The sequence below is a fragment of the Cynoglossus semilaevis genome, chromosome 19 (assembly GCF_000523025.1).
Source record: "Cynoglossus semilaevis isolate Cse_v1.0 chromosome 19, Cse_v1.0, whole genome shotgun sequence".
Classification (NCBI taxonomy): Eukaryota; Metazoa; Chordata; class Actinopteri; order Pleuronectiformes; family Cynoglossidae; genus Cynoglossus; species Cynoglossus semilaevis.
The window spans coordinates 7,853,279-7,879,933 of record NC_024325.1 but is presented as its reverse complement, the minus strand read 5'-3'; the positions used below and the strand labels follow the sequence as shown (position 1 = coordinate 7,879,933).

General features: G+C 42.1%; 1 protein-coding gene across 4 annotated transcripts in view; it reads right to left on the bottom strand.

The window, feature by feature from the left end:
- Window positions 1–26,655, bottom strand: part of cadm2a (cell adhesion molecule 2a) — a 145,866-nt gene that overhangs the window by 21,297 nt on the left and 97,914 nt on the right. For 3 of the 4 annotated variants that reach the window (XM_008332681.3, XM_008332683.3, XM_025065807.1), the window contains exons 2-5: window positions 26,040–26,066; window positions 17,193–17,342; window positions 6,648–6,800; window positions 3,430–3,567 (exon numbers count right to left, since the gene is read on the bottom strand). In XM_008332681.3, the coding sequence (XP_008330903.1) occupies window positions 3,430–3,567; window positions 6,648–6,800; window positions 17,193–17,342; window positions 26,040–26,066 (468 nt within the window). The remainder of the gene's footprint in view (window positions 1–3,429; window positions 3,568–6,647; window positions 6,801–17,192; window positions 17,343–26,039; window positions 26,067–26,655) is intronic. The other variant, XM_008332682.3, reaches the window with a different exon arrangement.

Here is a 26,655-nt window from a genome sequence, read left to right as displayed (position 1 = left end):
TTGTCATCTTATCTTCTTAGTCATAATTCACAGAATAAAATAAAGTATCTGAAGGCACATGTATATATATATATATATATATATATTATTATTATTATTCAACTGAAGCGCTGTCCCACAGGCTGGTGTTTGGGTTCCTTAAATGTTAGGAGAGTGCTTGTTCTACCAGGGCCTGACAGAAAGGTATCATAATGTCCTCTCTGCCTTAAAATTCCCTCAGCTTTTCCTGTGACATTTTTTTTACTTTACACACTGGAAACCCCGGTTGGTCTCGGTGTCTTGGCATTTGAAAGTGGACAGCTGCTCCACCTCCGTGCTGTTGCTCCTAATGGCCGCGGACGCTGGGTGTAGCATTATGATGTTGCTTCACAGCACTGACGTCCAAGGCTGTTAACCTGATCACACACTCTTATGCTTCGAGGGGAGAATGAGTCAGACTTGTTGGCGAGAATATTAAATCGAGGTGATGAAATTAAAAAGTGAAGCAGACAACTCTGTTCGGTGTTCACTTCCTTCACCGTCGTCATGCCACAGCCTGTGTTTGGGCTGATCCTGTACACAGACCAGATGGGGTGAATATTTTATTTTTGTGTGAACCACTTGGGCATCTTTTATTCATGTCACTGTTTCTACCAGAGACCATCCTGAAATTACATTTTTAATGGTCATCGATTCACTGCACTCTGTGGGAGGTGAAAAGTAACCAAGGTCCCACAACTGACTTTTTAAGAAGAATACAGGATTAGTCAGTCTCACAAAATACTCAATGCCAAATAAAAACTCTCAAAGCACAAGAAAATGCCCAGAAGTTTCATTTGAATCTTATTAACATTTCAGGTTCACACACGGCCACATGGTTCCATATTTGGGCTTGAACAAATGTCGGCCCCTTAATATCAGACGACAACAACCTAAAGGAGCGAATACTCTCGCAGTAAACTTCCCTGTCCTTGACTCATAAGTTGGGCTTCAGAGTAGAGATGTGATCGTGCAAATCTGAATCCAATGTCTGTATTCCTTTTTCCCGCTAAGCCTCCTCGGAATACAGCTATCGCATCTAAGATGATGAAGCAATAACCTCCACATTTTAGGTCAGAGAGTGTGATGATACTAGTCAGATAGCGAACATCCACCCCACCCTGGTTGGAAATAAATATTCATTGGGTCTCTGCCTTCCTCAGTCTCCACACGGCTCCCTCTGGTTCAGTGGTGTGTAAACAAGTGCTACATGTGGTGATATTGGCAGAGGCCTCCCTGGGTTACGATGTGTAACTGAGATAGAAATATATCATTACTGGGTGGGGACTGAGGGGGATCTGAGGGACAAAGAGACTGAGAAATCAGAATATTGGATTTTGTTCCACGCGCACAAGCTTATGTCCTTACATGGAGGCCGTCTGTTCCGTCTGCCTCCTTTGCTCTCTTTCTCCTGCAAACACACACACACACACACACACACACACACTTAGCATATCATTCTGCCGTGCATGTGAACGGGTGATGGACTGCTCCGGTGGCTCTCTCGGCAATATAATCTCTTTTCCCACAGATCCCACATCAATATGTCACATTTGTCATTTAGTCCCAGCATGGTCGCCCGCAATCAGAGGGATTTCACACTGAACACACCCTGATCCTGTCAGGATGATGAACACTTTATCTGCGCTCACGTAAACCTTCACATGCGTTCGTTCACACATACACACATCCTGTGTAATGACGTATTGTATCGCACAGCGTGTTTGTTTTTGTTGTTGTTGTTGTTTTTTTTACCTGGTTTATATGTGTGGTGTAAGAGGAAGTCAGACTGCCTGAGGGTGTGTGTGTGTGTGTGTGTGTGTGTGTGTGTGTCACATCTGTGCACAACAGTGAAAAGTTCTCTACCTGAGATATTTTTCAGTATTTATATTAACTACATACTTAGCATTTAAATGTTGTACACATAGGGTTTTAATCTTTTTAAAAAAAGAAAAATTAAAACATTGCTGTCTGATTACAAATTCACTTCAACTGAACCATCGCCTTTATGTGGTTCAGATGTGTCCAACATCACTGTGTGTGAGATAAAACGGTAGAAGTGAGAGGGCAGTCAGAATAAATGTGTGTTGGCGAAGAACCGATATCATCTCCCAGCTACAGTTAATTAAATAGCAAGATAAACATGATATCTGCTCGAAGCTGTGTGAAAACCCTGCATTGATTTTGGCTTATCTGCTGGCTTCATCTGGACCCTTGGAAACCCAAAAATTAAATAGCAAGCTGATCTGCTCACTTCTAAGCCTGGGAAGAGAGGGCAACGTGCCAGGTGCTGACGAGGCTAAAAACTAAAAAAAAAAAAAATGAAATAACTAGTTGGGTGTGTTCAAGTGAGGATGATAAATAAAATAATAAGGTAATAGAGAACGATTTAGGCTTGTGGTTCTCAAACTACGGCTTGCTTACCTTTCATGGTACATAGGCTTCCTCTAGTTGTACGTGAGGGATTTTTATTTTAACTTTTTACAACATCAGTATGTTGGTTCTACCTAATTGTTGTGTAGCTTTGGCTAATGATCTCATCAGGGCTAAATTCTCTTTTTGTCCACTAGTCTTGGCTGAACGGGGTCGGCCTCTGCTGCTGTATTTCGGTGTTGGTCATACAGGTGGTACTCAGAGAGACAAATATTTTCCACGGTAGTACACGGTGAATAAAGTTTGAGAAATCTAGAAACGCTCTGTTTCTGTATTTAATGTTTTGCAGACGTTTTTTGATTTGCATTTTGTTACCTGACTTAAATATGCAACTGGAAACAGCACATCAATCTTGACAAAGTTTTGCGTCTGTGCTGGAGATGTGTGACAGCCTGTCGTGCCGCGCTCTGTGTTTTATAAGGAATCGCATCTGTTTTTCTCTTTTTAAAAAAAAACCACAGAAAAATCCATCAGACAACGACCCCAGCTCTCTCTCCTTTAATATTCCCTCTTATCCCGTCATTCTGTCGGTCTCTCTTCCTTTCACACAGTTACAAAGAGGACGGTTGGTGGAGCAGAGCAGAGTGGAGCAGAGGCAGGGTGGAAATGAGGCGAGGAGTCCGGAGTCGGTGTGATTTAGAGCAGACCGCTGATAACAAGGGAGGCTAATGTATCTGTCTCAGGCCAGAGGACACATGCTGAATCTGCTGTAACTGAAGCAACTTGTTTGGAGCAAAAATATACAGTTGAAACATCCACTGAACCAGACTCAGGGAGTCAGATCAATGAAACAGTGTTGTTTTTGTTTTTTTAAATAAATAAATCACCATCTTTGGCACAGTAGTAATAGACATAAAAGTGGCAAAAACTCTGTACTGCACTATATTCATAATATTTGACCCAGACGTGGCCCCGTAAAAGAGTAAATATTGTCAAATTTCTAAATTCCACCTGACTCCAAAGTGAGATGTTACAAACCTTTCACTTCCTTCTCATTCCTGAACCAGCGCAGGTCGGCGGCGGGCTTACTGCCGTAAGTCATACAGGTCAGTGTGATGTGATCACCCTCCACTGCAGGCTTTGTTAAGCCATCGATCTCTGGCTTCTGTGGTACACCTGTAGGACACAGAGGAAAATCACAGAGATGGAACTAATGGACACACTTGTATGTCAACAACAATCTGATCATTCCGTACTGGAAATTTGTCTCTGGCTGAGGCTCCTGCAGGGAGATAATCCAACAGAGTAGAGAGCGCTGTTCCTGAGCAGCTTCTCCTTTGTATGGTCTCACACCAGTGAGCCATCTTTTTTCTCAATGGGTCACTTCACATGAATTACAAACCCTTCTGTTTTCTATTCTACTTCTACAGCAAAAACTACGGATTATAACTTTCTGTTGCCAGATTGGAAAAAAAACCCCACAAAAACTCTCAGTTCTGAGCAAAACTTTAAGCCAACTATAAATGAATTCTGTGAACCAGGGGTGTTCAAATGGTGTGGAACACCACCCTCGGGGGGCGCAGTTGTATTTTTTATTCTTCATATAGAGAGGCTCAGGTTGGTAGACTTTGGAAACCACTGCTGTAAAGTAAAAGTGCTCTTCAGTTTTCAGGGTGTTTTTGTATCGTTTTGCAGCATGCGGCGTGAGCAAACAGTAGATCTATCTGAGACAAAACAAGGTCGTGCACCATGGCAACGCTGAGCACGGCAACAAGATCCAAGGCAGGTGTGCTGCATCAGAGAGGGCTGTTCTTCACGCAAAGATTTGAAAAGATGTGACGTGTGAGCTCTATTAAAGAAACACAAACAAATGGACATTTCTTTGAGCATCATTAACGCGGTGGTCAGCGATGGTGACCCAATAAGAATAGATTATAACGCAGCACATAAAAGACGCATCACATCAGGTTTAAAACCTGAAGATGTCAACTCAAAATCAGACAGAAAATAAAGTCTGGGCACTTGTCTTTAAATGGACAGATTTAGTCTAGAAGCGTAGTTCTATGTTAAAGGCAAAGGTGGTCAGAGCAGGAAATATTAAACTTTTAAAAAATAAAAAACTTAATTCTTTTAAGGGCATTTACTGTGAAGAATTATTTTTTATATCTGCCTAAAATTTTGCAAAGAACTGCAAAGTCGGCAGCTATTTTAATAAAATGTCAATGTTGTTGCATTCATAGATTAACAACAATTATCATTTTATGGCCCTTTTCTTATTATTGTTTTAGAGTCTGTTGCTTTTAGAACACAGGTCTGTACTCTTTTCTGAAGACAGTTCAAAGCCCTAACCCACTGACAGCATGGCTGCCAGGGGGTCAGCACTGACTGCTAGGTAGGGAATCAAACTCACAACCCTTGAAGTGTATAAAAACTGCACTACTTACTGAGCTACAGCTGATAACCATGGGTCAATGGAGCGGTTGGATTTTGTTCTGTTTACAAAAAAAACGTTCTGTATAAATAGCAGTTTAAAAAAAAAGTATTGTTAATTGATTATTCCATTATTTTGCACTCAATCTTAATTGTTGGGATTTATTGCAATTAATTGCAAAATAAATCATGTAATTATTAGCAATTTATCCGCTGTCCAGCTCTGGTCTAAAGTAAAGAGACAGAAGATGTTTGTTATTGGCTTCTCTTATAATGAGTGTTTTAACAGTGGAGGCTCTACCTCTGCAATGTCAATGAGCAATAAGTCTGCCTGAGGCTGAGTGACTGAAAGCTGTGTCAGTCAATGCCATCGACCGACGCTGGCCTTGTCCTGGCTGCTGCTGTTATGTTTTATCATCACTTTCTGCTTCCACTGTTTTCAAGTTTTATCCTTTAAAGGAAGAGGAAAAAAAACCCCAAAAATCCCTGCTGATCAGCCTGAACACTGAGATCTTTTTCCCTCTAATCCTCTGTTTCTAACTCAACTCTACTGTATGTGTTTAATTTGGAGTCGCCATGTTGTCCTATGTAAATTTGTTCAAATAAATGGCACATTAAGTCAGTCGCTGCGGCTAACGAAGCATTGTTTTGCCTGTGCGAATTTGTGGAGAAGTAAACTCACGCGCATGTTTTATGTCTTCTGGAAAACTAAAAAGAGAGAAGATGAAATACAGTGTTCATCTCGTACAGTCAAGTTTCCCATGGGCGGCCAAGCTTTAATCCTTCTGCCTATTTGTATGTGACTCTGCGTGTGTGTGTGTGTGTAGAATAATGTGAGAGTGCATCTCTCTCTCCTCATTTGTGCAGCCTGGATTTGTATGAGCTGTGGTGCAGTTCTGTGTGCACGGCTGTTAAAGCATGACCAAACTGGGCTTTGGAGACATGAAACAGAAGCCACGGCTTCGTTTCTAACGCCTGGTTTAAAACCAGGAAGACTGGACTGAAAACGATCATTCCTTTGGTCACTGAAGGACATTACAGCAGATCATGATCCAAGTCAACAGCTAATAATTGATCGTTTGTGGAATTAAAGTGTATGGGCTAATTCTTCTATCTATACAAGCACAGTGTTAGCCACCGGATGGATCACTGTTGAAGAGGTTCACAGTGTAAACGTCAGTGGAGTTTGTGTTGGTGGAAAACATCTTCAACCAAATCATTTCAGTTTACTGTTTGTAAAATAAGGATATTCAAGAAAAAACCTTCTGCGTGTAAGGCAGATGTGCATGCAGGGGTGATAACCACTACAGAATCGAACTCAGCTGCTTTACATTTGAAAATATATCGTAAATATGCCCCTTTTTTTTCTACATTCCTTCCTCCCTTTCCTTAAGAGAAATCCCATTCCAGTTCCTGGCACACATCCTCAAATGATGTTTAATATTGCACGACATTTTCCTCAATATCATATTTGAACCGTAGCCTACAGTCATAGCCATTGGCTGCAGCTCTCCTAATATTTCTTCATTAAAAAAACTCTGCTAATGGGTCTGGGGGTGAGGCTGCAGCTTTTAAAGCACCATGACATTGTGCTAATGATGAAGTTAAGACTGCAGTAGTGACATCAGTCAGAGGAGGAAATCCTTATCATGACTGGATCACAGTGCTCAGTCAGACTATTGTTTTTCTTTTAGCAAATACCCAGATTTATGAGTGGAACAGCAAAAAGTACTTCTCCAAAGAAGAACACATGTTTATCCACACATTTGTTCTTAAATATTGGTTGACTTAAAGGAGGCAACCACATGTCTGTGTCCAGTACTTACCGAGGACAGTCAGGTACGCCTTGGCTGTTCTGACAGGCATGGTGAAGAGAGAACAGGTGTACATGCCTTCATCGGACAGTGTGACATCACTGATGCTGATGGTCAGCTCTGACCAGGACGCACGCACCAGTTCAATCCTGTTGTCTCTTAAAGCTGAAGAAAAGAGAAAGACACAAAGAGAGAGGGTTACTACAGTTCTTCATAACTTGTGTACAGAGTAGTACTCAGGAACTGTAGTTCTAAGTGGTGGGAGAGTGGGAGAAATGGCTGAGTAGCCCTACTGCAAACAATACTCTGGTACAACGTACTTAATGTACTCCAACAGTAATGCCAAATATACGGTTTGGCGTTTGTCCAACAGTACAGTACCGTATGTCAGTGATTACCTGTGTAAAGTTAATGTTTTGATACTTTAAAATAAAAGTGTACTTTACAGGTACTGTTCAGATGGTACACCTTATAAAGAAGTAGCGAGTACTATAACAGAGTGTAATAAAATCTAGGGTTTCTGTGCGTAAATTTGCATAGATGCACAAACAATCTGAGACTGTATCAAAGAAATCGACCTCAGAAGTGAACTTTGTGATGAATCTGAACGCACGCTCATCAGTAAACCACGCGTACGCCGCCTGCTCCCCTGGAAACACTCGTAGACATTTTACTTATATGAAAATGCAATCTTCCAAAAGACATAACGGGAATGGAAATCAATAATGCAATAACGTGCTGAGGAGCAGGCCTAATGAGAGTTTGGCAAGATGTGAGACTTGAAATGGATTTGCTGAAATTGGATGGCCGGTTGAAAGATGCTCCAACACAGGACTTTATTCTTGGTATCTGTGGTACAGTGGGAGCAGACGTCAGGGATCCAGGCTGTGGTGACACCTGGAAGGATGTGAGTCGTGTGTGTAGTACTCAGTAGGTACAACGTGATATTAATGTGATACAGACAGAAACAAGAACGTTATTAGGTGATGCGTTTACTTCCTGTCTCAATGATTGGGAGAACAGGTTTGTGTGTTTCTGAACACACGTACATGTGGAGTAGTCATGTTTGTTGTGTTTGACTACAATAAAAAATACAGGACAATATTTGGAGCAGTGTAGATTTGTAGTCGATTGACACAAAAATTCCACATACTGTACTTCCTCCATCCATTCACTGATAGCTGCTCTAAAACACCGTGGTTACACGTGATGTTATTTACACACACTGCTGGAAAGAGTTTTTGTTTTTCTTGACAGTTTACCACATAAATAATTCCAATGACACACACATCTACCTGCTGTTATTTCTTTTACAGTATTTACATTATAATAACAGTCGTATTACAATTACATTACAATAAGGAATGTTGATTCATCCTGATAAAATTATGATTCATTGTGATTAATCATGATCACAATAATCCCCAGCCAACCCCGTGATGGCAGCTAAAACATGGTGCCACATTTTCTAAAAAGTTGCAAAAACAAATCAAAATCTGGACTCCCGATCGGAGCACGTACACGAACCTGCGAGTAAAAAAAAAAAAAAGGAAGCAAGCAATTAGCTGCTGTAATTTGTCAGTTATGAGTTAAAGGAAAAGCAGCTGTTGAGACTCTGAAAAGAGGAAGTTAAGTATAGGCTGCTCTCCTTCACAGGTTCTGTATCTCATGGCAATTAGTCTGCAGCAGGATGGAGACGGTTTGCTTCTCCACTGCCAGGATAAACACCCAGAATAAAGTGGCTGCCACGGCGTCATCGCTTTCTTTCAAACGACAGCTCCTCATCCTCGTCGACTGAACTCCATTTGTTCCCTGCCTTCCGGTCGCTCACAACACCGGTTATCTCCCCACATGCTTGGGCAGGCGTGACATGTTAATATGAACACGTGACGCACTGTATCTCCAGGGTTTGACACCGGTGTCATTACATTTTCAGTCTGTGCGAGGAAACACACACACGGCCGTCACTGCAGGAGCGATGAATTAGTTTTAGTCCAGCGCACCGACGACTGTTGGACTGTTGGAGACCGTCCTGCTGAGGTCGGATATGAATCACACACATGTTGGTTTTTGTGCTATGTGAGCGCATCACTGAGACATCCTGCTTCAATGCCATAATCCCAAGAGGTTCACCCTAATCTTAACAATTTCAAACATATGCCTAATCCTAATTCTTACTGTAATCTGACCCTAATTCTAATCCTCACTCCAAACTGCTGTAATTCCTCAATAACAACAATTTACTTAGCGAGGTCCCCACAAAGGCAAACGGTCCAGATCACACACACACACACACACACACACACCCTGTTTAATCAAGTAACACAGAAGCTGTAGATGTAGAATATTTATGCCCGTGTGCGTCCTTCTGCTCACTCGGCTCCACCAATCTGTGAAAATGCAGAAGTTAAACAACACATTTAATGTTTCTGCCTCACTAGCCCTGCTGAGGTGACTCGGGCTGCCTGTTGTCAACAGCCCATTAGAGGGAATTGTTTGTGCTGCACTGTGTCCTATTTATTATAGATGTAGTTGTTGGATTCTTCTATTCACTGGGTAAAATTATTTTTAATGTTTTGCGTCTTGAACACATGACCTGGAAAACCGTTCCCCATGTCGGTACAGTAGGTCGTCCTCCAAACTTGAAAAAACAAAACAAAAAACATCCTTGTCTTTAAAAACCTTCAACGTTTTGTGAGAATAATTGCACTGACAGAACTTGAACCATAATTGGCATCAGAACAGGAGACAGCTACAGAAGCATAAATAAATAAATAACACAGTCAGCTCAATATTTCATAATGAAAAATAAGATGATAGAGCCGGAGGAAATAGAAATCTAGTACAGAGGCCAGCACTAAGGCTATAAACGCACTTTGTTCACATATATTTGACCCACACAGGGTTGATTCTTGACCCACTTTTAGCACCAGACCCAACAACATGGCACAGCCTGTGTTCGGTGTTCCGAAGTTCCCAGTGGAGCATTTTATTTATTTATTTTTACCGCAGCTTTATTTTAAAATAAAAGTTCTTTTCTTGCTACATGCGTGTTTTGAAAGTGTTTGTCCGTCAAGAGAGAGATTGACTGAGACAGGCGGACAAAGCTTCTGTTGTGTTTGATTTGTTTCTGGATCTAACCGTCAAAACACATTTGTGGTTTGGATCCTGTGTGGGAGTCTGTGAGAGAGAGAGGAAGTCAGTTTCACTCACTCTGTTGTTTCAAATGACACAAAAAACAGAGGGAACCTTGAGATCTGTTTATTCTGAATAAGTGACGATCCATTTTCCACCCAGTTCACTTTTTAAATGAAGCCAGCGTTCGTTTTTCTGCAACTAAAGTAAAAACCTGCAGGAAAAAAAAATCTATAACGGATGATAAAAAAGAGACACAGCTTTGAAAAGTAAAATGGAGACAGAAGGTCAAACACGTCCTGAAACTATAAATTCACAAGTGACATTTTTATTCTGAGCAGAGACAGTCGGCCTGTGACAGTCGTATAGAAGACAGCTGTGAATGATCCAATATTGACATTTAGAACATTGATAATATTCTCTCTCTCTCTCTCTCCCTCTCTCTCTCTCTCTCTGTGTTTCACGGTTTATACAAATGAAATAGACAGCAATGAAAAAACCTTGGGTCCTCAAACTATGGTTCGCGTACCACTCTTGGTAACAGAGACGCCCTCCACTGGCCATTGTGCCGAGTGTGTGTGTGTGTGTTAATTTAGCTGGCAGTTATAGTGTTGTTTCTTTGTGTGTTTGCAGAGATACTGAATATACTGTATCATAAAAACAATTCTTGAGAAATTTGGTGACAGTTTGTTTTGTGTGTTTTCTCTTATTGTGTTTGTGTTTCATTGAAATACAAGTAAAACACGTACAAAATTCATGCAGTGAATCATGGATTGGATTTCTATTTAAATATACTTTATTATTCATATGTGTATTTATACTTCTCAGTAGTAATATAGTTTAGTGTGGTATTGTGTGGTACTGTAGTGACACATTAAAATATTCATCTTAAGATATATCTTAAAACAAATACAAAACCTTTTGCTGTGTAGTTTTTCACTCTGCTCTGTCGTACCACAGCATGGCCGGTGTGTGACTGTTGTCAGGACCTCAGATACAGCTATTTTACTGCGTTCTATGATATTACTGCACATATTGTTGCATCTTGTCAACACAGTGATTTGAAACCAGAACATATGGCTGTGGGATTTTTTTTCTTTTTTTTCTGAGTCTAAATCTATGAGACTGTCAGACCAAAAGTAAACTGTATAACATTTCTACACATAATTGCTCTGGCGCAATTTTGGGGGAAACAGATCTATTCCCAAACACACACGCACACACACACACAGCTGATGGTGTTATGATTCACCAGTGTGTTGCCAGAGCATCACTAAAATTGGAGCATATCACGGAGCAGACAACACAGCACATCAGCTTCCAGCTCTACACACACACACACACACACACACACACACACACACACACACACACTGGCTTTTCATGCCAAGCTGCACACATATCCCTCCTGGCTGCACACACACACACACCACCTTCCTCCTTCACCACCAGCAGCAGCAGCAGCAGGTGAAGTGAAGCTGCTGCTGGTCTTCACGTCTTTACTGCATTTGAACATGAAGAGTCAGAGACAGAATGACTGACTAAATGCAAAGTCGATTACTGCTGTACTTTTATGCTGAAAAATCGATCGTGTTTGCACATTTATTTTCCCTCTCTCACTCTCTCTGCTGCCCTCTCTCTCGCCCCCCCCCCCACCCCTCCCTCCATGTTCCTCCATCTATCTAGGGACAGTATGCATTAGTATAGAACCTTGGCAGGTGTTTGCTCATTCAAGTGACACAGTTTTATAATGAGAAAAGTGCAAATTTTAGAATATACCAGCCTACATACACCTGAGTGTGTGACTGCACTCCGTTCCTTGTCAACAGTCCGTCCGGGGACTGGAGTTTGTCTGCGTGTGGAGCGGTGATAAAGTCTGAGGAGGAGGGACAGAGACAATGCAGCGGCGATGGAATAGCTTAGCATAAACTCAACATCTCGGCCGTCTCTAACCTCCGCGCCTGCTACACCTTTGTGAGTCACGGCAGCCTTTTTAAAGGCAGAATGCGCCGTATTTTATACAATAATTGGCTTGTGGAGGTTTTTTTTCTTCTGTGACAGAAATGATTTTCTTTCATCAGTTGGTACCTGCCAGGCCAGGTTCGGTGGGAAACCTCCGGCAGCCTCACTTCATTAAATCTTTTGTGAGAAGTGGGTCAGTGAGGACAGATCTTTTCCTACAGTACAGACCTCAGTGTGTTCTGCATAGCTGTACATTTTTACCCTAAAGCCTGAAAGAAGATGAAAAGTGTTGCCCTGTTCTTCTACCAGGGAGCTGGGCAGTGTATCAGTGCAGGAACATCTTTACAACTTCTTCTTCTTCTTCATTTTTTAAAGAGAAGAAATACAAATATTTTATTAAAGTATTTTACTTGATCACTCCCCTTGCATACGTTGCGCTCAGTCTTGTCTATTAAAAACTAGGGATGTACCATATTAACTTTTTGCCATTGTTGTCCAAACACTTGATTTCCGATTCCAATATCAAGCAGTAACGATATACGCAACATTTTTAGGTCACATCATCTGAACGAAGGGTACTTTTATTATCGGAGGATAAACCTTTAACAATCTTTACTGATATTACATAATTATGCCAATATCGGTCGGTAATATCGGTCAGTTAATCAATAGCTGTATAGTCTTGTATGCAAAATGCCAAGTGTACCTCAAGATATGGTAATGGTTGAAGTTTTTTAAATAAATAAATAAGCTCATCTTCAGCTGTGGAGTACTTCACAGACCCAACCACAGGATGGATATTACAGTCATCAGCATGAAAGATGAATAAATGTGACAGAGAAGATGCTTTTTTCCCCTCAAGGTCAGAGAAGTAAAAGTTTGCTTGTGTCTTTCAGAGGTGATAACTGTTACTGAAAGCTTTCATAAAATGCCTCCTTAATTCCTCCCCTCTCTCCCACCAAGGCTCCTCAGCCCCTCTCCTGCTTTCCCTTCTCTCATGTTTTATGGTCCTTGTCTGCGGGAGAGAGGACTGGTTAGGGATCTTTGGAGATTTACAGTCACTTTTTTTTTCTATTACGTCAAACGCGGCACCAATGTTAAAGCTGATATTAAAAAAAAAAAAGTTTCATGGATTCAGTCTTTCAGGGAATAATAATAAAAAAAAAGCCATGCTGTCTCCAAAGTTTCCATCTTAGATTAAGCTCTGGGAGAAAGTTTTGTGTAAAGGAAAAAAAAAATCCTTTCAGGCGTTTCTTATTTTTTTTCTGTTTACTTTGGAAAACTTTGAGAAAGCCCAACCCCCAAATTTGCTAAAGCTCAGAAAGCATCAAAGCGTTCATGGTTGCAAACGAAGGAGGTGGAATGTTTAAAACTCCACAGGCACATGTCAAGTGTACGTAGTGCGTGTGTGTGTGCGTGTGTGTGTGCGCGCGCATGTACAGGCCTGCACATTCAAACACACACACAGCAAATAAACAGCCGACAAATTGACTCCTGCAGCTGAACATCTGAGATGTGAGCTCCTGAATAGTTCCATATATTCAGCAGCTCGTGGCTCCAGAAATGAACGGTTGGTCATTGGCTGTTCACCCTCACACTCTAATGTTTGGACAGTAAAGTCCAATAAATGAGAAGAGCTGGGACTCAGAGCAGGAAGGGAATGTTCAGATCAGGTGCAGCCGGAACTTTTCCATAGAAGGTCGTCGTCTTATCGCTGGTAGAGATACACGTACTGATGAACCTGTGTGTGTGTGTGTGTGTGTGTGGGTGTGGGTGTCAGTGACTCTGACTGTAAACCAGAAGCCAAAGTGACTGATTCACTTTATCATTTTCTTGGCCGTTGTGGCTTCGTCCTGGATCAAGACCAACATCAGTTTTCATTTCTTTAATTGCAAAGAATAATTTCAATATTACCTCAACTGATTTATATTTCTGACCAATGTGGATCAGTTTAAATATCACAAATACAGATTTATAGAAAAGATAACTCTTCTCTTCTTTTGTCCTTCACTTCACTCTGGTTCAGGTTCATTGTGTCGACTACAAATCTCCTCCGTTACTGTTACAATTAATCCTTGACTGCAGAAATTGTAATATCTGTGATATTGGTTTAGTTTGTAATTTTGTTGGTTGGTTTGATATTTGATTTTGCCTTCTAAGGCAAAGTGGAGGAATGCCAATAGATAAAAGGGATAACAAAAAGGCTTGTTATTGACATTATTATTAGAACTCTTCCTGACTTTGCAAAAGCAAAATCCTGCCGATGCTCAAAAGAACAGGTGAACCTCAATCCTTTAAAGGACGGAAGATAAGACGAAGGGATGGAGTCAGGATCAGGGAGATACTGTGACAAGAGACGTTGGTGCTGGAGGTGAAGACAGCTTTGCCAGTTACTGCATCCTTCTTGAATAAATGTTTTAAATGTCACTCCTCAGTCACTTCAGGACTCAAATCTGAGCCTAAAAAGTATTTACACCTCAGCTCTTTCTAGTGAGGCTAATGATGAATAAATCAAATCACTGCCACACCGAGGAATTTCTCCGTCCAGGAATCTCCTGGTCTGGGAGAGAAGAAGTATATAATCAAGTCTTGAATTACATGAATCCAAAAGAGCCAATTGTAAGGAGATATTAGCTCCTTTGAATGTCATTACCGGAGGATCCCTCCTGCTCAGCGCTCATCTCGGGGTGGCTGTCCAAGTCCCTCGGTGGAGAGTGATGGAAAGGACAGAATCGGTCCTTTTCAGGACAATGACTGATTTGAAATTCCAACAACTCTCCACAGCCACCACTGCACCTCAGAGAGGTGTCCGACTCGGGGTCTGCCAGGCGGGACGCAGCCCTGTCATTAGGCCACAACGGCAGCACTCCGAACAATCAGTCTTCTTGTGGTCCTGCTAAAAAATGGCTGCTTTTGGTAGTGAACAAATATAATAATAATAACGTAGACCACACTCTGAGACGGTGGTTAGGGCCGTCGCCTTACAGTAAGGAGTCCTTGTGTATGGCATCTTCCACCTGTGATTTTCTCCCTTCGTACAGAAACATGTAGGAGATGGCTGACTGTTCACTCTTAAATTATCATTAGTGTAAATGTTAGTGTGAATGTTAGTGTGAATGCCTGTTTATCTTCATCTGTGTCCCAGTGATGGACAGAATGGATGATCAGCCTTAGGAGCCTAAGAGGATTAGATGGTATGTTGTTGTTGTTGTTGCTGTTGCTGTTGTTGTTGTTGCTGTTGTTGTTGTTGTTGTTGGGCGGGGACTACAGCTGAAGATTAGCCGTATCTCCTAAAGCTGCTCTTGTTACTGTTGTTGCAGCATTTTGATCAGATTTTCTGATAATAACAGTAATATTCACACCAGGAGGGGGCGGTAGAGTCTTCCTCTTCCTTTGCTCTTCTAAAACGTTTTTAGGAGTAAAATGTGTGTGACCGGCCCTTTGAATATCTTGAGTGTTGTCACTTCTGTGCAGACACAATAGCAGGAGATTCAACCAGCATCACTTTGAATTCCTGAGTAAAAAAAAAACCTTCTTTTTTTTTTTTTTTTAGTTTTACTTGTCTCCAAACTCTGTGCTTAAAAAAGCCACGAAGCAAACCTTAACCTGAAACCCTGTGGTGGGAACAGCAGCTGCAGACGCCCATATTCACAAAGGATTATTACTGACTGAAAAAAAAAACCCTGAAGGCTGTAATTGAAAATATGATTGGTTGAAAAAGTGAAACGCTTTGCACAGGCATATATTCTCTTAATGTATGTGAAATTACAGCGAGAACCGGCACACACAAGCACAGACGCAGCGTGAGAGCACACAAATGGACGAGGAAGCCCAGTGGGTGGACGGATAATGGAGGAAGACTGCCCAAATCCCACACACGTCTAATCCAGACACTTACAAGAGAGCGTGATTCATACTCTATTACAGTGGACGAGCGCAGCTGAGAGACGCGCGGGGCACCGTCGATTCAGCAGGCGTGAGCCGACGAAATAAGAGCCATGAATCCTATTTATGGAGACTTTAGTGGAGAGGGTCAGAAAGGTCAGGGATAAAGCCTTTGTACTTATTAGCCATTAAACATTAGTGGCTTCCAGCCCCACCTACAACCACAGCGTGTGTTCATTTGTGTGTGTGTGTGTGTGTGTGTGTGTGTGTGATGATAACATGGACTTCTATCCGACTAATGGAATAGATGTCTCTGCAGGACAATGTTGTATTCCAGCCAATAAAGTGTTTATGTCAACAGTCCTCTCACTGGTAGAGAGGAGTCACTTTAATAAGGCTGTAAAATCCTTCAATCCTGCAGTTCAGTAAAAAAAAAAAGCTAAACATTTGCCTGGTAATGTGTGTATTTTCTGATGAGAACACAGGAGTATCAGGCAGCGATGTTTAATCAAGGAAATTCTGAATTTTTAATTATTATTTTTTCAAGACTATAATGAACCCTTTGGCAAATATCTCTGTGTTCCTGTTTAAGGGATATAAGTTTAATAGTACTTCAAATAAATAGATAAATAAATAAGTGCACAGTGAATTAATTGTGGAAAATCATGTAAACGCCATTAAATAATTATGCGAGTTGTCTGGAATCACATTTAATTTTCGCCAAGAAAGGAAGGCTCCAATCATGTTTATTTAGTGATCAACATAATTTTGTAACAAAAAAATAAATCAAGTGATCTGAGGCTGGGATCCTTGTTTGTATTGTTTAATGGCTGCATGGTTAGAACTGTGGCTGCCATCAGAGATATTCAAAATAAGGGTCACGTTAGTCCCCCCCTGTCCAAGCCATAACATGAGGTGCCTGTGCTCCTAACCAGCTCCAAGGTTAATGGTGACGTCTGCACCTGTGGGAATATCGGTTCAACAGAAGGAGAGCGATCATCGGTGACACTGCCACTGTGGCCTGCCTGCTCTTTGTACTCCTCCTGACCAGGGCACTCATGTTGATCCACCCACTCCTACTTTGAAACGCTCCAAACACACAGAATGAGCATTTCTGACTGCACACGGCGGAAAAAACAAACAGGCAGACGAAAACATTAAGATCAAAATTGCTCATGGCAGGTGATGCTCTCCACTGCTTATCCTTTTCCTTAGACAAAAACAAGTCAGAAATAGAGCTGGCTATATTGATCTATCCAGCCCAGTGTTCTGTGTAGTCCTGTGTGTGTGTGTTTGTTTATTTGGCCATGGGCGTGTGTGTGTTCGTGACACATTAAAGAGACAAGGTGGAAAATAAAAACAGTCTCTGAAATCCAGCCTCAGAGTTAATGTTTTAAAGAGCACGTGAAGGCAGGCTTTGGCGGCTGTGTATTTTGACCAGTCAAGAACATAATTAGGAAACTCGCTGAGATTCCCTCTACACTTTAAAATAAGGTGACACATGTGATACTTCTGTGTCGTCTGTGCAAACAGCAAACGCAGGACTATTTTAGTGGACACATTTTGCAATCTCACCTTTCTTGTCCCCAAAAAACAGCGTTTGCTGTGCCGGATTTGACCACTGGAGGGAGGTGTTGTCATTATACTCCACACGGCAGGTCATGTTTGCCGTCCCGCCCTCTGTCACCGTCACATTCTGAACCAGAGGGTACTGCCCGCTGATGCCTGCAACAATAAACATACAAAAGAATTAGTAAGAACAAGCTGCAACGTGCAAGTGTGTGTGAGTGTGTGTGAGAGAGTGTGTGTGAGAGAGTGTGTGTGGGAGGAGGCACAGGGGGGAGTAAAGTTAGACAGATGGTACATTTTCATTGCTTGTATTTGTAAGGGTGGCTGCTGTTGGCGATGAGGTTTGTTTAATACATTCTAGTGAAGTATATTGTGATCACAGTGAACTGAAAGTAAAGATGACTGTTGACCACCCAGGTAGATTATTAACAGACACAAGGAGTGTATGTATATGCAGCTAAATATATTTTGTAAATACTAATGCTAAAGCTAATGTAAACAAACACACACTAAAAAGTAAGAACGATCTGCCTTGTATTCTAACTGTTCCTGGTGCAGCATAACCACTCACTTCTGTGTGCTACCTCGGACCCTAACAGAGAAGCAGGGGGGCATTCAGCCTGTGGGTTTTCTTTGGAACCGATTAAAATCCACTTTCCGAGGACTTGTGTGTGCATGTTGATGTGTGTGTATGTGTGTGTGCAATCCCTATGTTGAATGAGAAAAACAGGCAAACACACGGCATCCTGTGCAACCTCAGAAACTGAGCAGAGCTGGGTTTCAGCACCATGGACAGGTCACCTTTGTAACTGCTTCATCAAAAGCTCCCTTGTGATTTCCAGAACTTAGGAACCTTACTGTGTTCTGAGAAAGAGAGAGAGTGTGTGTGCATGTGTGTGAGGAGGCTGAGGAAGTAAATAATGGCCATAAATCTATTTCTGTCTTCACCCCCACAGGACAGGTTTTAAACACTGTGTGAATAAAGTGTAAGGTAAGAATGATTACTCATCCCTGGCCAACTTTCCTCCCCTGAACCCCCAACCCTGTTGGTACTGGGTTATAGAAACCCGGAAAAGAGAAAAAAAAAAAAACTGTGCAAGATTACCTTCAGAAATATGAATTTTCTAGAATTAATCAACCATAAAAATGTCAGCATCTTTTTTCTTTCCGTGCAATTTGGTGGAGCAGCCCTTTAAATTCTATATAAATTCAATGTCACTCTGTAATTATCAGCAAACAATTTCCCCCCCTAATTATGATAATGAAAGCACCGAAAAGATAACTAATCCCTCCTAAAGGTGAAAGTAGCAGGTGAGGCAAACATGAGCTCAGAGACCCGCGGTGGCTGATGTGTTGAGGGCAGAGAAGATGAGGTGAAGGAGGGAAGGCGGCGGCAGAGTGGGGTAAGTCAGGGAGCACGGGTCATTTCCAGTGTTGATTAAGGCCTCCTGAGGTTAATCATGCATGTGAGAGATAGAGAGGAAAGAGGAGTGAAATGGAGGAAAAATGGATCAGTGCTATGGGAGGCTGGAATTATGTTTTATTCATGAAAGTTTTGCATGAGGCATGATCTGCCAACGATTTACCATTCTCTCCCCCGCCTGCCCTCCCTCTCTTTATTACTTCCTCTCTTTAAATCACTTACTTTTCCTCCCTTTTCTCCCTCACACAGTCGGGGCAACACAGCCCACTGTGATACATTTTATTTCCTTTGTACCGGCCACAAAGGAAAGTTAATGGTTTAACACCAGGGTGAATGGTGGCAGTCTGAACCGGCTTCTGCAAATTATGACATATAGGTAATTTGATTTCATTATTACAGTGGATGAGTCATTGCCAATGTAATTAAGAATGATACTCTGCCCATTTATACTAACACTGTCACCATCTTCAGCTGAAACCAGCTGGGTTCATATGTCTGACAAACGTGGAACCATTGAGTCACTGTTCACTGGTAAATTTAGGTAAAAAAAAAAAAGATGAATTTATTTGGTTTTAAATTTCTCCACCAACCTCTATGACAAGAACACACATCGGCTCATGGTGAGCAACACACCATAAAATCAATACTAAGCACGACAATATATCCAACACAAGACAAGCTGTCACTAATTTAGCTCCGCGGCTCACACACCTTCACACACTCAGAGTTACTGCTGGTTCATCTGTCAGACATCTGCATATCACTTTTTGACTTCTAACAAATCAGATAAAAGACATAAAATGTTGGCAACTCACAGGAAGAGAGAGAGAGAGAGAGAGATTAACAGAAGACTATTTCAGTCTTGTTTTAATAGCAGGTCACAACCAATGTTTTAGGCACATACCGCCACCTACTGTACTAGAGTGTGTAGTCTCATGGTATGACCAGTGACTTTTTGAGATAACACAGACCACTCCTTACCTTGATACACAATTTCTTTTTTTTATTTCAGCAGATTCGAATTGTCAAACATTAGTATCAATGTTTTACCGATTCACGATGCATCGTTACGTCCTTATTCCCCTGACGGTCCATAAGGAAAAACCAAAACCAAAGGATAGATTACTGCAGTCAGCAAAACAGAAAGTGAGCAGAGCTTTTCAGTAGAAAACACTGTCTCCTGTCACTCAAACGATGTCGAACTTTCCACTCGTCCTATTTCCATGTTTCAGTGAACAAACACGTCATCCACCCATCGCAGAGACACAAGCAGAGAGAACTATTCTCACTCACATTTAGGGTTTTTTTTTTCGATTGTGTGAAGGCAAAGAACCAAATAAAAAACAACAACAAAAACAGTCAAACTGCAGGGAGACGTCGTCCACAGCCTCGTGAGTCTGGAGAGAAAGACAGAATCTGAAGTTTCTCCTTGTTTTTCCTCCTCTTTCCCCCCCCCCCCCCAGCTCTGACACAAAGTTAAAATAGTCTGGGGATCCCTTTTCTTTAGTGTTAGCCTTTTGCTGGTGTCGGGTGTTACACGTCCAGTGGGACTGATAAGGCCAAAGGGACGACAATGATGGTTATATTAGAGCATTGCAGTAGTCTGTCCACCTAATTGACCAGTGGAGTGGGTTCCTCTGTTCTCCCCTCTGGCCACACAGACCTGATTTAAATGTATCTCCTGGGGGAAGCAGGCAGCTGCTCTCCCCTGATTTCCATGTCTAAATTTAGGTTCCTTCCTCACTCCACCTCCACTCCTTCCCCTACTTTCAGGCTCCTGCTCTATCTTTCCCATTTCACATACATCCCAGTTCCTCTCCCCCCTTCTCTGCGTCTTTCTCTCCCTCCTTCCCCTTCTGTCACGTTTCCTCCCCGAGCTGATCCCTGAAGGGTGGCATTTCACTGTCTTTGTCTCTCATTTTCATATTCTCTTTGTCTCCCAGTGCTCCCCACTCCGCCTGATTTATGGTGATCTTACCTCCTTTTCTTGTGCTGAGCTGAGCCCTATCTTATATGGAGAGAGGGGTCACTTTAATTGCCCCTCCACTTTGACTGACATGGCCGGGGTAAGCAAGGTCAACATCTGTATTACATTATAGAGTAATGGCGTGACTAAATTCACTCGGCTTCTTGGTTAGCACCGGTGAATCAGAAAAGGCAAAGGCTGGAAACACCAACGTGAACTTGTAGATTTCAGCCGCTCCTAAAACAAACACCAAACCTTTATTTTCTCCAGGGACGTAAACCACATCACATTCCCACATTTTAGCCTCCGCACAGCTGTCTACCTGGAGCTGAATTTTAAGTTTTAATAGGACAGCTCTTTTCCATCCTCACCTCCTCCCTCGTCTCTATCTAACTTCATCAGGACAGAGTGCAGAGCCACACACCGTCAGCTGGACTTCTGCCTCTCTCTGCATCCAAATCACAGTGTCCCATATTATTGTCCAGAGTCTGCAGTATAAAGTAAAGATCTGTGAGGCCAGTGGAGATGTCCACGGGACACAAAGACACATTCAGAACCTCAGTACATGTGGGAAAGCAGGCGGCGGGACAAATAATAATGACCAGGTTCTCCTGAATGCTTTGTGTGGACGCTCTGATCTGACCTTTTAGTCAGATGCAGCAAAAGCGTCTAGTTTAGCTTTTCAAGACGGAGAAAGTGAGAACAAAGAGATTGACGGACAGACAGACGGATGGACGGACAGACAGACAGCCTAAAGCTACTGACCTTTACACCAATACTAGAGCTGAGCTGTAAGGCCTCCATGCATGGATGAGAATACAGGATTACAAAACAGAAAAAAAAAGGCTCCTGGTTTTTTTCTTCAGCCGAGTCACCTCTAAGGCCGGCCTGACAGAATACTAAAGGCACAGCCGGGATCACGGTTGTAAAAAAAATGACCCTTTAATAGATCACTGTTCAAGTTGAGGTTTGGTTATGGAACGAGAAGACAGAACTTTTACTGCACCTGCTGAGAAAATGAACCACAAAGTTCTAGGATTTGTCTGAAGGTTTCTTTGACTCCGTTCTGCTTTGTTTCTTTTGGGACCAGTATTATGGTTCTGTTAACCAGCCATGTGTCCATGAAACACACACACAACCTTTGGACTGATTTACAGCATCGACCACTTGTTCCTTCCGGAACAGGAGGTAACCAGTCAGACAAGTGTGTCATCACTTCATGCCCTCCCTCTGGGATTTCTTTGTGACAATTATTACGCAACTTTTTTTTCCCTCAGAAACATATCACACATACACACACACTTTGCCCCTTTTTTTCCTCACTTTTTAATGGCAATGTACAAACCTCATGTGAAAAATAAGCCTCATATTGACAGTCCTAAAATTACATGAACGTGTAAACGGCAGTTTTTGACAGCCTGATTAAATTACATGTTCCCAGGTCCCCATCTACCAGTAGATCTTAAAGAGACAGTAGTTCATGATCAATCCAGGAATAAATACAATTAAAATATAGACGTCATTCTGTCTTTGGATGTTCATCACTGGGATGTTTATGGTTTTTTTTTTGTTTTGCTTTACTTTACAGTTGAAAATGAATTGAGTTGGACAGTAAAAAAAAAAAAAAAACATGGTCCAACTTCTCCTTGTCCTTAAATAAATGAGATTTCAAATGCATTACCAATTTAAAGTTTTTAGCTTTTATGGCTTTTTCCAGAAGTCCACCGACTTTTTTTTTTCTTCCTGGCAAGGACTTTTGTATTTGTGACAGTGCTTTTCAGAAGCCAAATCATTGCATAATCTATCACTGCTTATAAAACCCACACAACTGCCGAGTTGGTGTCCAGACAAGCTCTCAGACACCATTATCGTTTGCCCAGTTTTTCTGCCCTTGATTCTGCAACATCAATTTAAAGGGCAGGCGTATAAACCTTTGCCCATTCCCTGCGTGGAAGCTGTCTGAGTTCAAGTTCGCCCGGTCCAAAATGGCCAGGGATCTCACTTTGCTTTTTTAGTCAAGGGCAGATATCTCATGGTTTTATGACAGAGGTAAACCAGGCCTTCATAAATACTTCATATACAGCTTCTTTCCAGCTGGCAAAAGCGAGCAGAAGAATCTGAAAGACGAGGTGAGCCGGGTTAGCACTGGATACAAAGTTTTGACATTTAAGTGAAAGCAAAGCACGAGTGAAAAAAAATGTAGTAAATAACAGAAGTGTAATAGAGTGAATGCCTTCTCTACAACCAAGAGTATCCGTTTTTATACGGAGTATTTCAGTGGAAAACTGAAGTGTTTCCACAGCTGGACTGTATTTAAATTCCACGAATCCTTCATAATTGGGTGTGTTTTTAAATGGACAAAGAAGTCAAATCAAATAACAATTCAGTCTGATTTTCTCACTCTGGCACAATTAAAGATAATATTCGAGTTAAAATTTCCCGCCCCCTCAAAAGTGGACCTGGCCCCCACGCTGGGTACTACAATTGTAATTTCGATTTTTCCCATTCAGAAAATACTCATTTCATTAAAAAAATGTCACAGTCAAAATTCAGGAAACAAATAAGATTATCCAGGTGTTTAGGCCACAGAGTCCTGTCCTCATATCTAATTATATTTTGTCAATCCTCGTGGTGGGGACATTTGATGTTTGCAGCCCTGGTTGTCACGTCCTTTGTGTTTCTTGTCTCCTGCCTTTGAGACATATGTAGATGTGTGTTAGCATGCATGAGGTGTGACGCCTGTGTTACCAATGCTGGCTGAAAGTGAGAAAGAATGCACACGAAATGGTGGAATCCTGTGTGAGTCCCAGTCTCAGCTGTTCCTTCTTTTCAGTTTTATTTCATATGTAAATAGAAAACCGACACAACGGCGAGACAATGCGAGCAGTCAAACGTCTTTTTTCTTTGTTGTAAATGAAATATCATGAAGACCGTGGGATGAGACTTTCTAGCTGGTGGATTTCTAGACTCTGATGAGTTGGAGGATCATATTTAATTCATAGGTTTCACGTGTGAAGTTGGAGATAAGACCAAAGTCTGGGTGTGGTCACGTCTCTGAGGGGGACTCACACTAATCACCGCTGCCACCAAAATCTCCCCAATTCCCCCACATCAGACCGTGACTGTGTGACGTTCTAATGTGCAGTGATGTGTTGACAGACGCTGTTCATTTAAGAGTGATTGTGTAAACGCTTCGAGCCCCCGGGGGGCTTCTGTGCAGAATTTACTGAGTGAAAACGGCACGCTCCGAAAAACAGCTTCCATCGTTTGGTTCATGTGTCAGGAATACTTTATTGAAACTCTTTTTTTTTTTTTTTTTTTTTTTTTAAGTTTGTGGAGCAGAGCAGCAGGGTGGACTTTTTTGGAGAAGTGGTCTCTTTATTCTGTGGACATTGAGGGGAGGTTTTCACATTTAAAAACAATAAGAGATATTTGTAATGGAGTAAGTCAGAAGATACTTTCTATTGTCCTCACACAGGCTGCAGGCAGAGACGAAAGGAAAGGACAAGTCCTGAGAACAACAGATTGAATTTATACAAACCTCATCTACAGACAGGTTTACTTCTATATATCATGGTCAGCTTTATTATTTGCATGGAGTAAAAAAGGGGAGAAAAAATTAATCTAATTAAAATTGGAAGGTTACTGTCTGATCTGATATTTCATGAGATGGACTTGATTTTTCCACTTTCAAGTGTCTAATTATATTTGCCTTTCTACTGTTTTTACAAATTGACTTTCATTTTCCTCTCTTTCTCTTAATCAGCTGCAGCTGAAGTGCATTCTAAAGTAGAACTGGACCATGAAATTAGGATCACTGACTGTGTTTCACAAAAAGAGAGTGGCCTGATTTTTAAATACACCCACATGTATATGTGAGCCGCCCTTTTTTATACTCTATGGCTGTGAAGGTTAAGAAGTCTCTGCATCTGAAAAGTAATATTCAGTTATATTTCATGACCCCAGTGCAGCACCTCTGTGAACCATGTGTGGGGTGCTGGCCCCCTGTTGAAAACCTCTGTCCTGAAGTATCTGTGGTAAAATACTTTAAAGCAACATTTCCACATTGACAGCTTTGTTTTAGTGGAGTTTTGACAACGACCATTCAGTGCAATAAAACAGTAGTGTTTGCCCTCCTGATGCATTTATCTTCTTGTATGAATATCGTCTTCGCCACAGCGGCTTCTCTGTCACATTGTCAGCACTTTTACCAGGTGTCGTCATTACGACTAACACCAGAGCAGCGGCGGTGAGCGTTTGCCATCCTGTGGTAAAAGCATCAGAGTTAGAGCTAAAATAAACGTGGGTAAATGACTATTTAATGGACGGAGTAATTACACAGAAGCCAGAAAAAGCTGCTGTGGACAGAAAAGTACATGTTCATCTTAACACTGCTGGATCCGTGTCAGATCTCTGTGGATGGACATCACTGTGTTACCATGATGTTGATGCACTGCTCTCCCCGCGCTGCTTTCTCACTTGACTTCTTGCTACAACTTTGCACATTAAGTGACTGTATTCCAGACCTGTTTGTCAGCCTGTTACGAGAACCCAGTGGATGAAGAACTGAGCTGCCGTTGACTGAAGACGCAGCTTTTCAGAGGCGTATTTACAGAAGCACAAAGCTGAACGTAATCAGGTTATCACCTCTCAAATAAACCCTCTCCTCTCCCCTCCTCTCCCCTCCGCTCCGCTCCTCTCCTCTCCTCTCCTCTCCTCTCCTCTCATCTCACTCCTCTATCCTCCCTGCCTCTCCTCTCCTCTCCTCTCCTCTCCTGTCCTCTCCTCTCCTGTCCTCTCCTCTCCTCTCCTCTCCTCTCATCTCACTGATCTATACTCCCTGCCTCTCCTCTCCTCTCCTCTCCTCTCATCTCACTGATCTATACTCCCTGCCTCTCCTCTCCTCTCCTCTCCTCTCATCTCACTCCTCTATCCTCCCTGCCTCTCCTCTCCTCTCCTCTCCTCTCCCCTCCTCTCCCCTCCGCTCCGCTCCTCTCCTCTCCTCTCCTCTCCTCTCATCTCACTGATCTATAATCCCTGCCTCTCCTCCATACTATCGCCGTTCAGACACCAGATTGTGAACTTTGTTATTTTCTACCACAGTAAAGGGCATGACAACCACAATTACATACTATAAATCTTTTAACTCTGTGTGATTGTCATCAGAGCTTTATGAGCTGGAAAGGACATTTTACAAAAAAGGGAGGAAAATAGTGACACTGAAATGAGTGTTGGGTGTCTTCAAACTAAAAAAAAGTAGAAACAGAAAAAACAAAACAAAATTGTTTTTAATCTGGATTAACCTTAGAAAGGTTATTTTTCTGTCAATTACAGAAGAAGAAAAAGGGGAGTAAAAGCAGACAAAGTGAAACGGCAAAGAGAATCTATTCGTCTAGATTCATAGGGCTGAGGCACAGCGGGGGCATGGGAGGAGGAGGAGGTGGGGGAGGCAGCCATGACTCACCTCGGACTTTGCCTTTTGAAGCCATCACTGGAATCCCCAAGTAGAGAGAGAAGAGGGGTTTTGGATGGACAGCAAGAGAGGCAGACGCCAGAAAACAAAGAGGAGAAAGAACAAAGACAGAAGACAGAGCAGCTGATTAGATAACTGTAGGGAAGAACAGTGTGCTAGTGTCGGCTGCACGTAGCAAGAAACATCACTGTTTTTATCTAGAATGTCAATCACGGCCGCCGAATCCTGTGATCGCTCAACCCTGAAAGAGAACGTCCCGATCTGGCTCATCAGCAAATTGAGAGTTTACAACGTAGCACCTTTTAATTAGCTGCATCACATTATCTGGTTCATGTAAGGAAGCCGTTGGGTCCCCTAGGAGCCATAAAGATACGGACGCTCTACCGACATCATGCGGTTCATCTGTGACGCCCCGCGTTATTGGATTTCTCGTAGAAATTGCAGGAGAATTCTCAGTGGCTGTCGTTGTCCACGGGCTGTGAGTGACAGCAGTGTAATCATGGGGTAGAGGCACAGACAGGGGCGTTGCATGGAAAATATGCAATAATATGTGAGCCATCAGTGGAGGGGAGGGGGGTGTAGTTGGGGGGGGGGGCTTCATTAAACG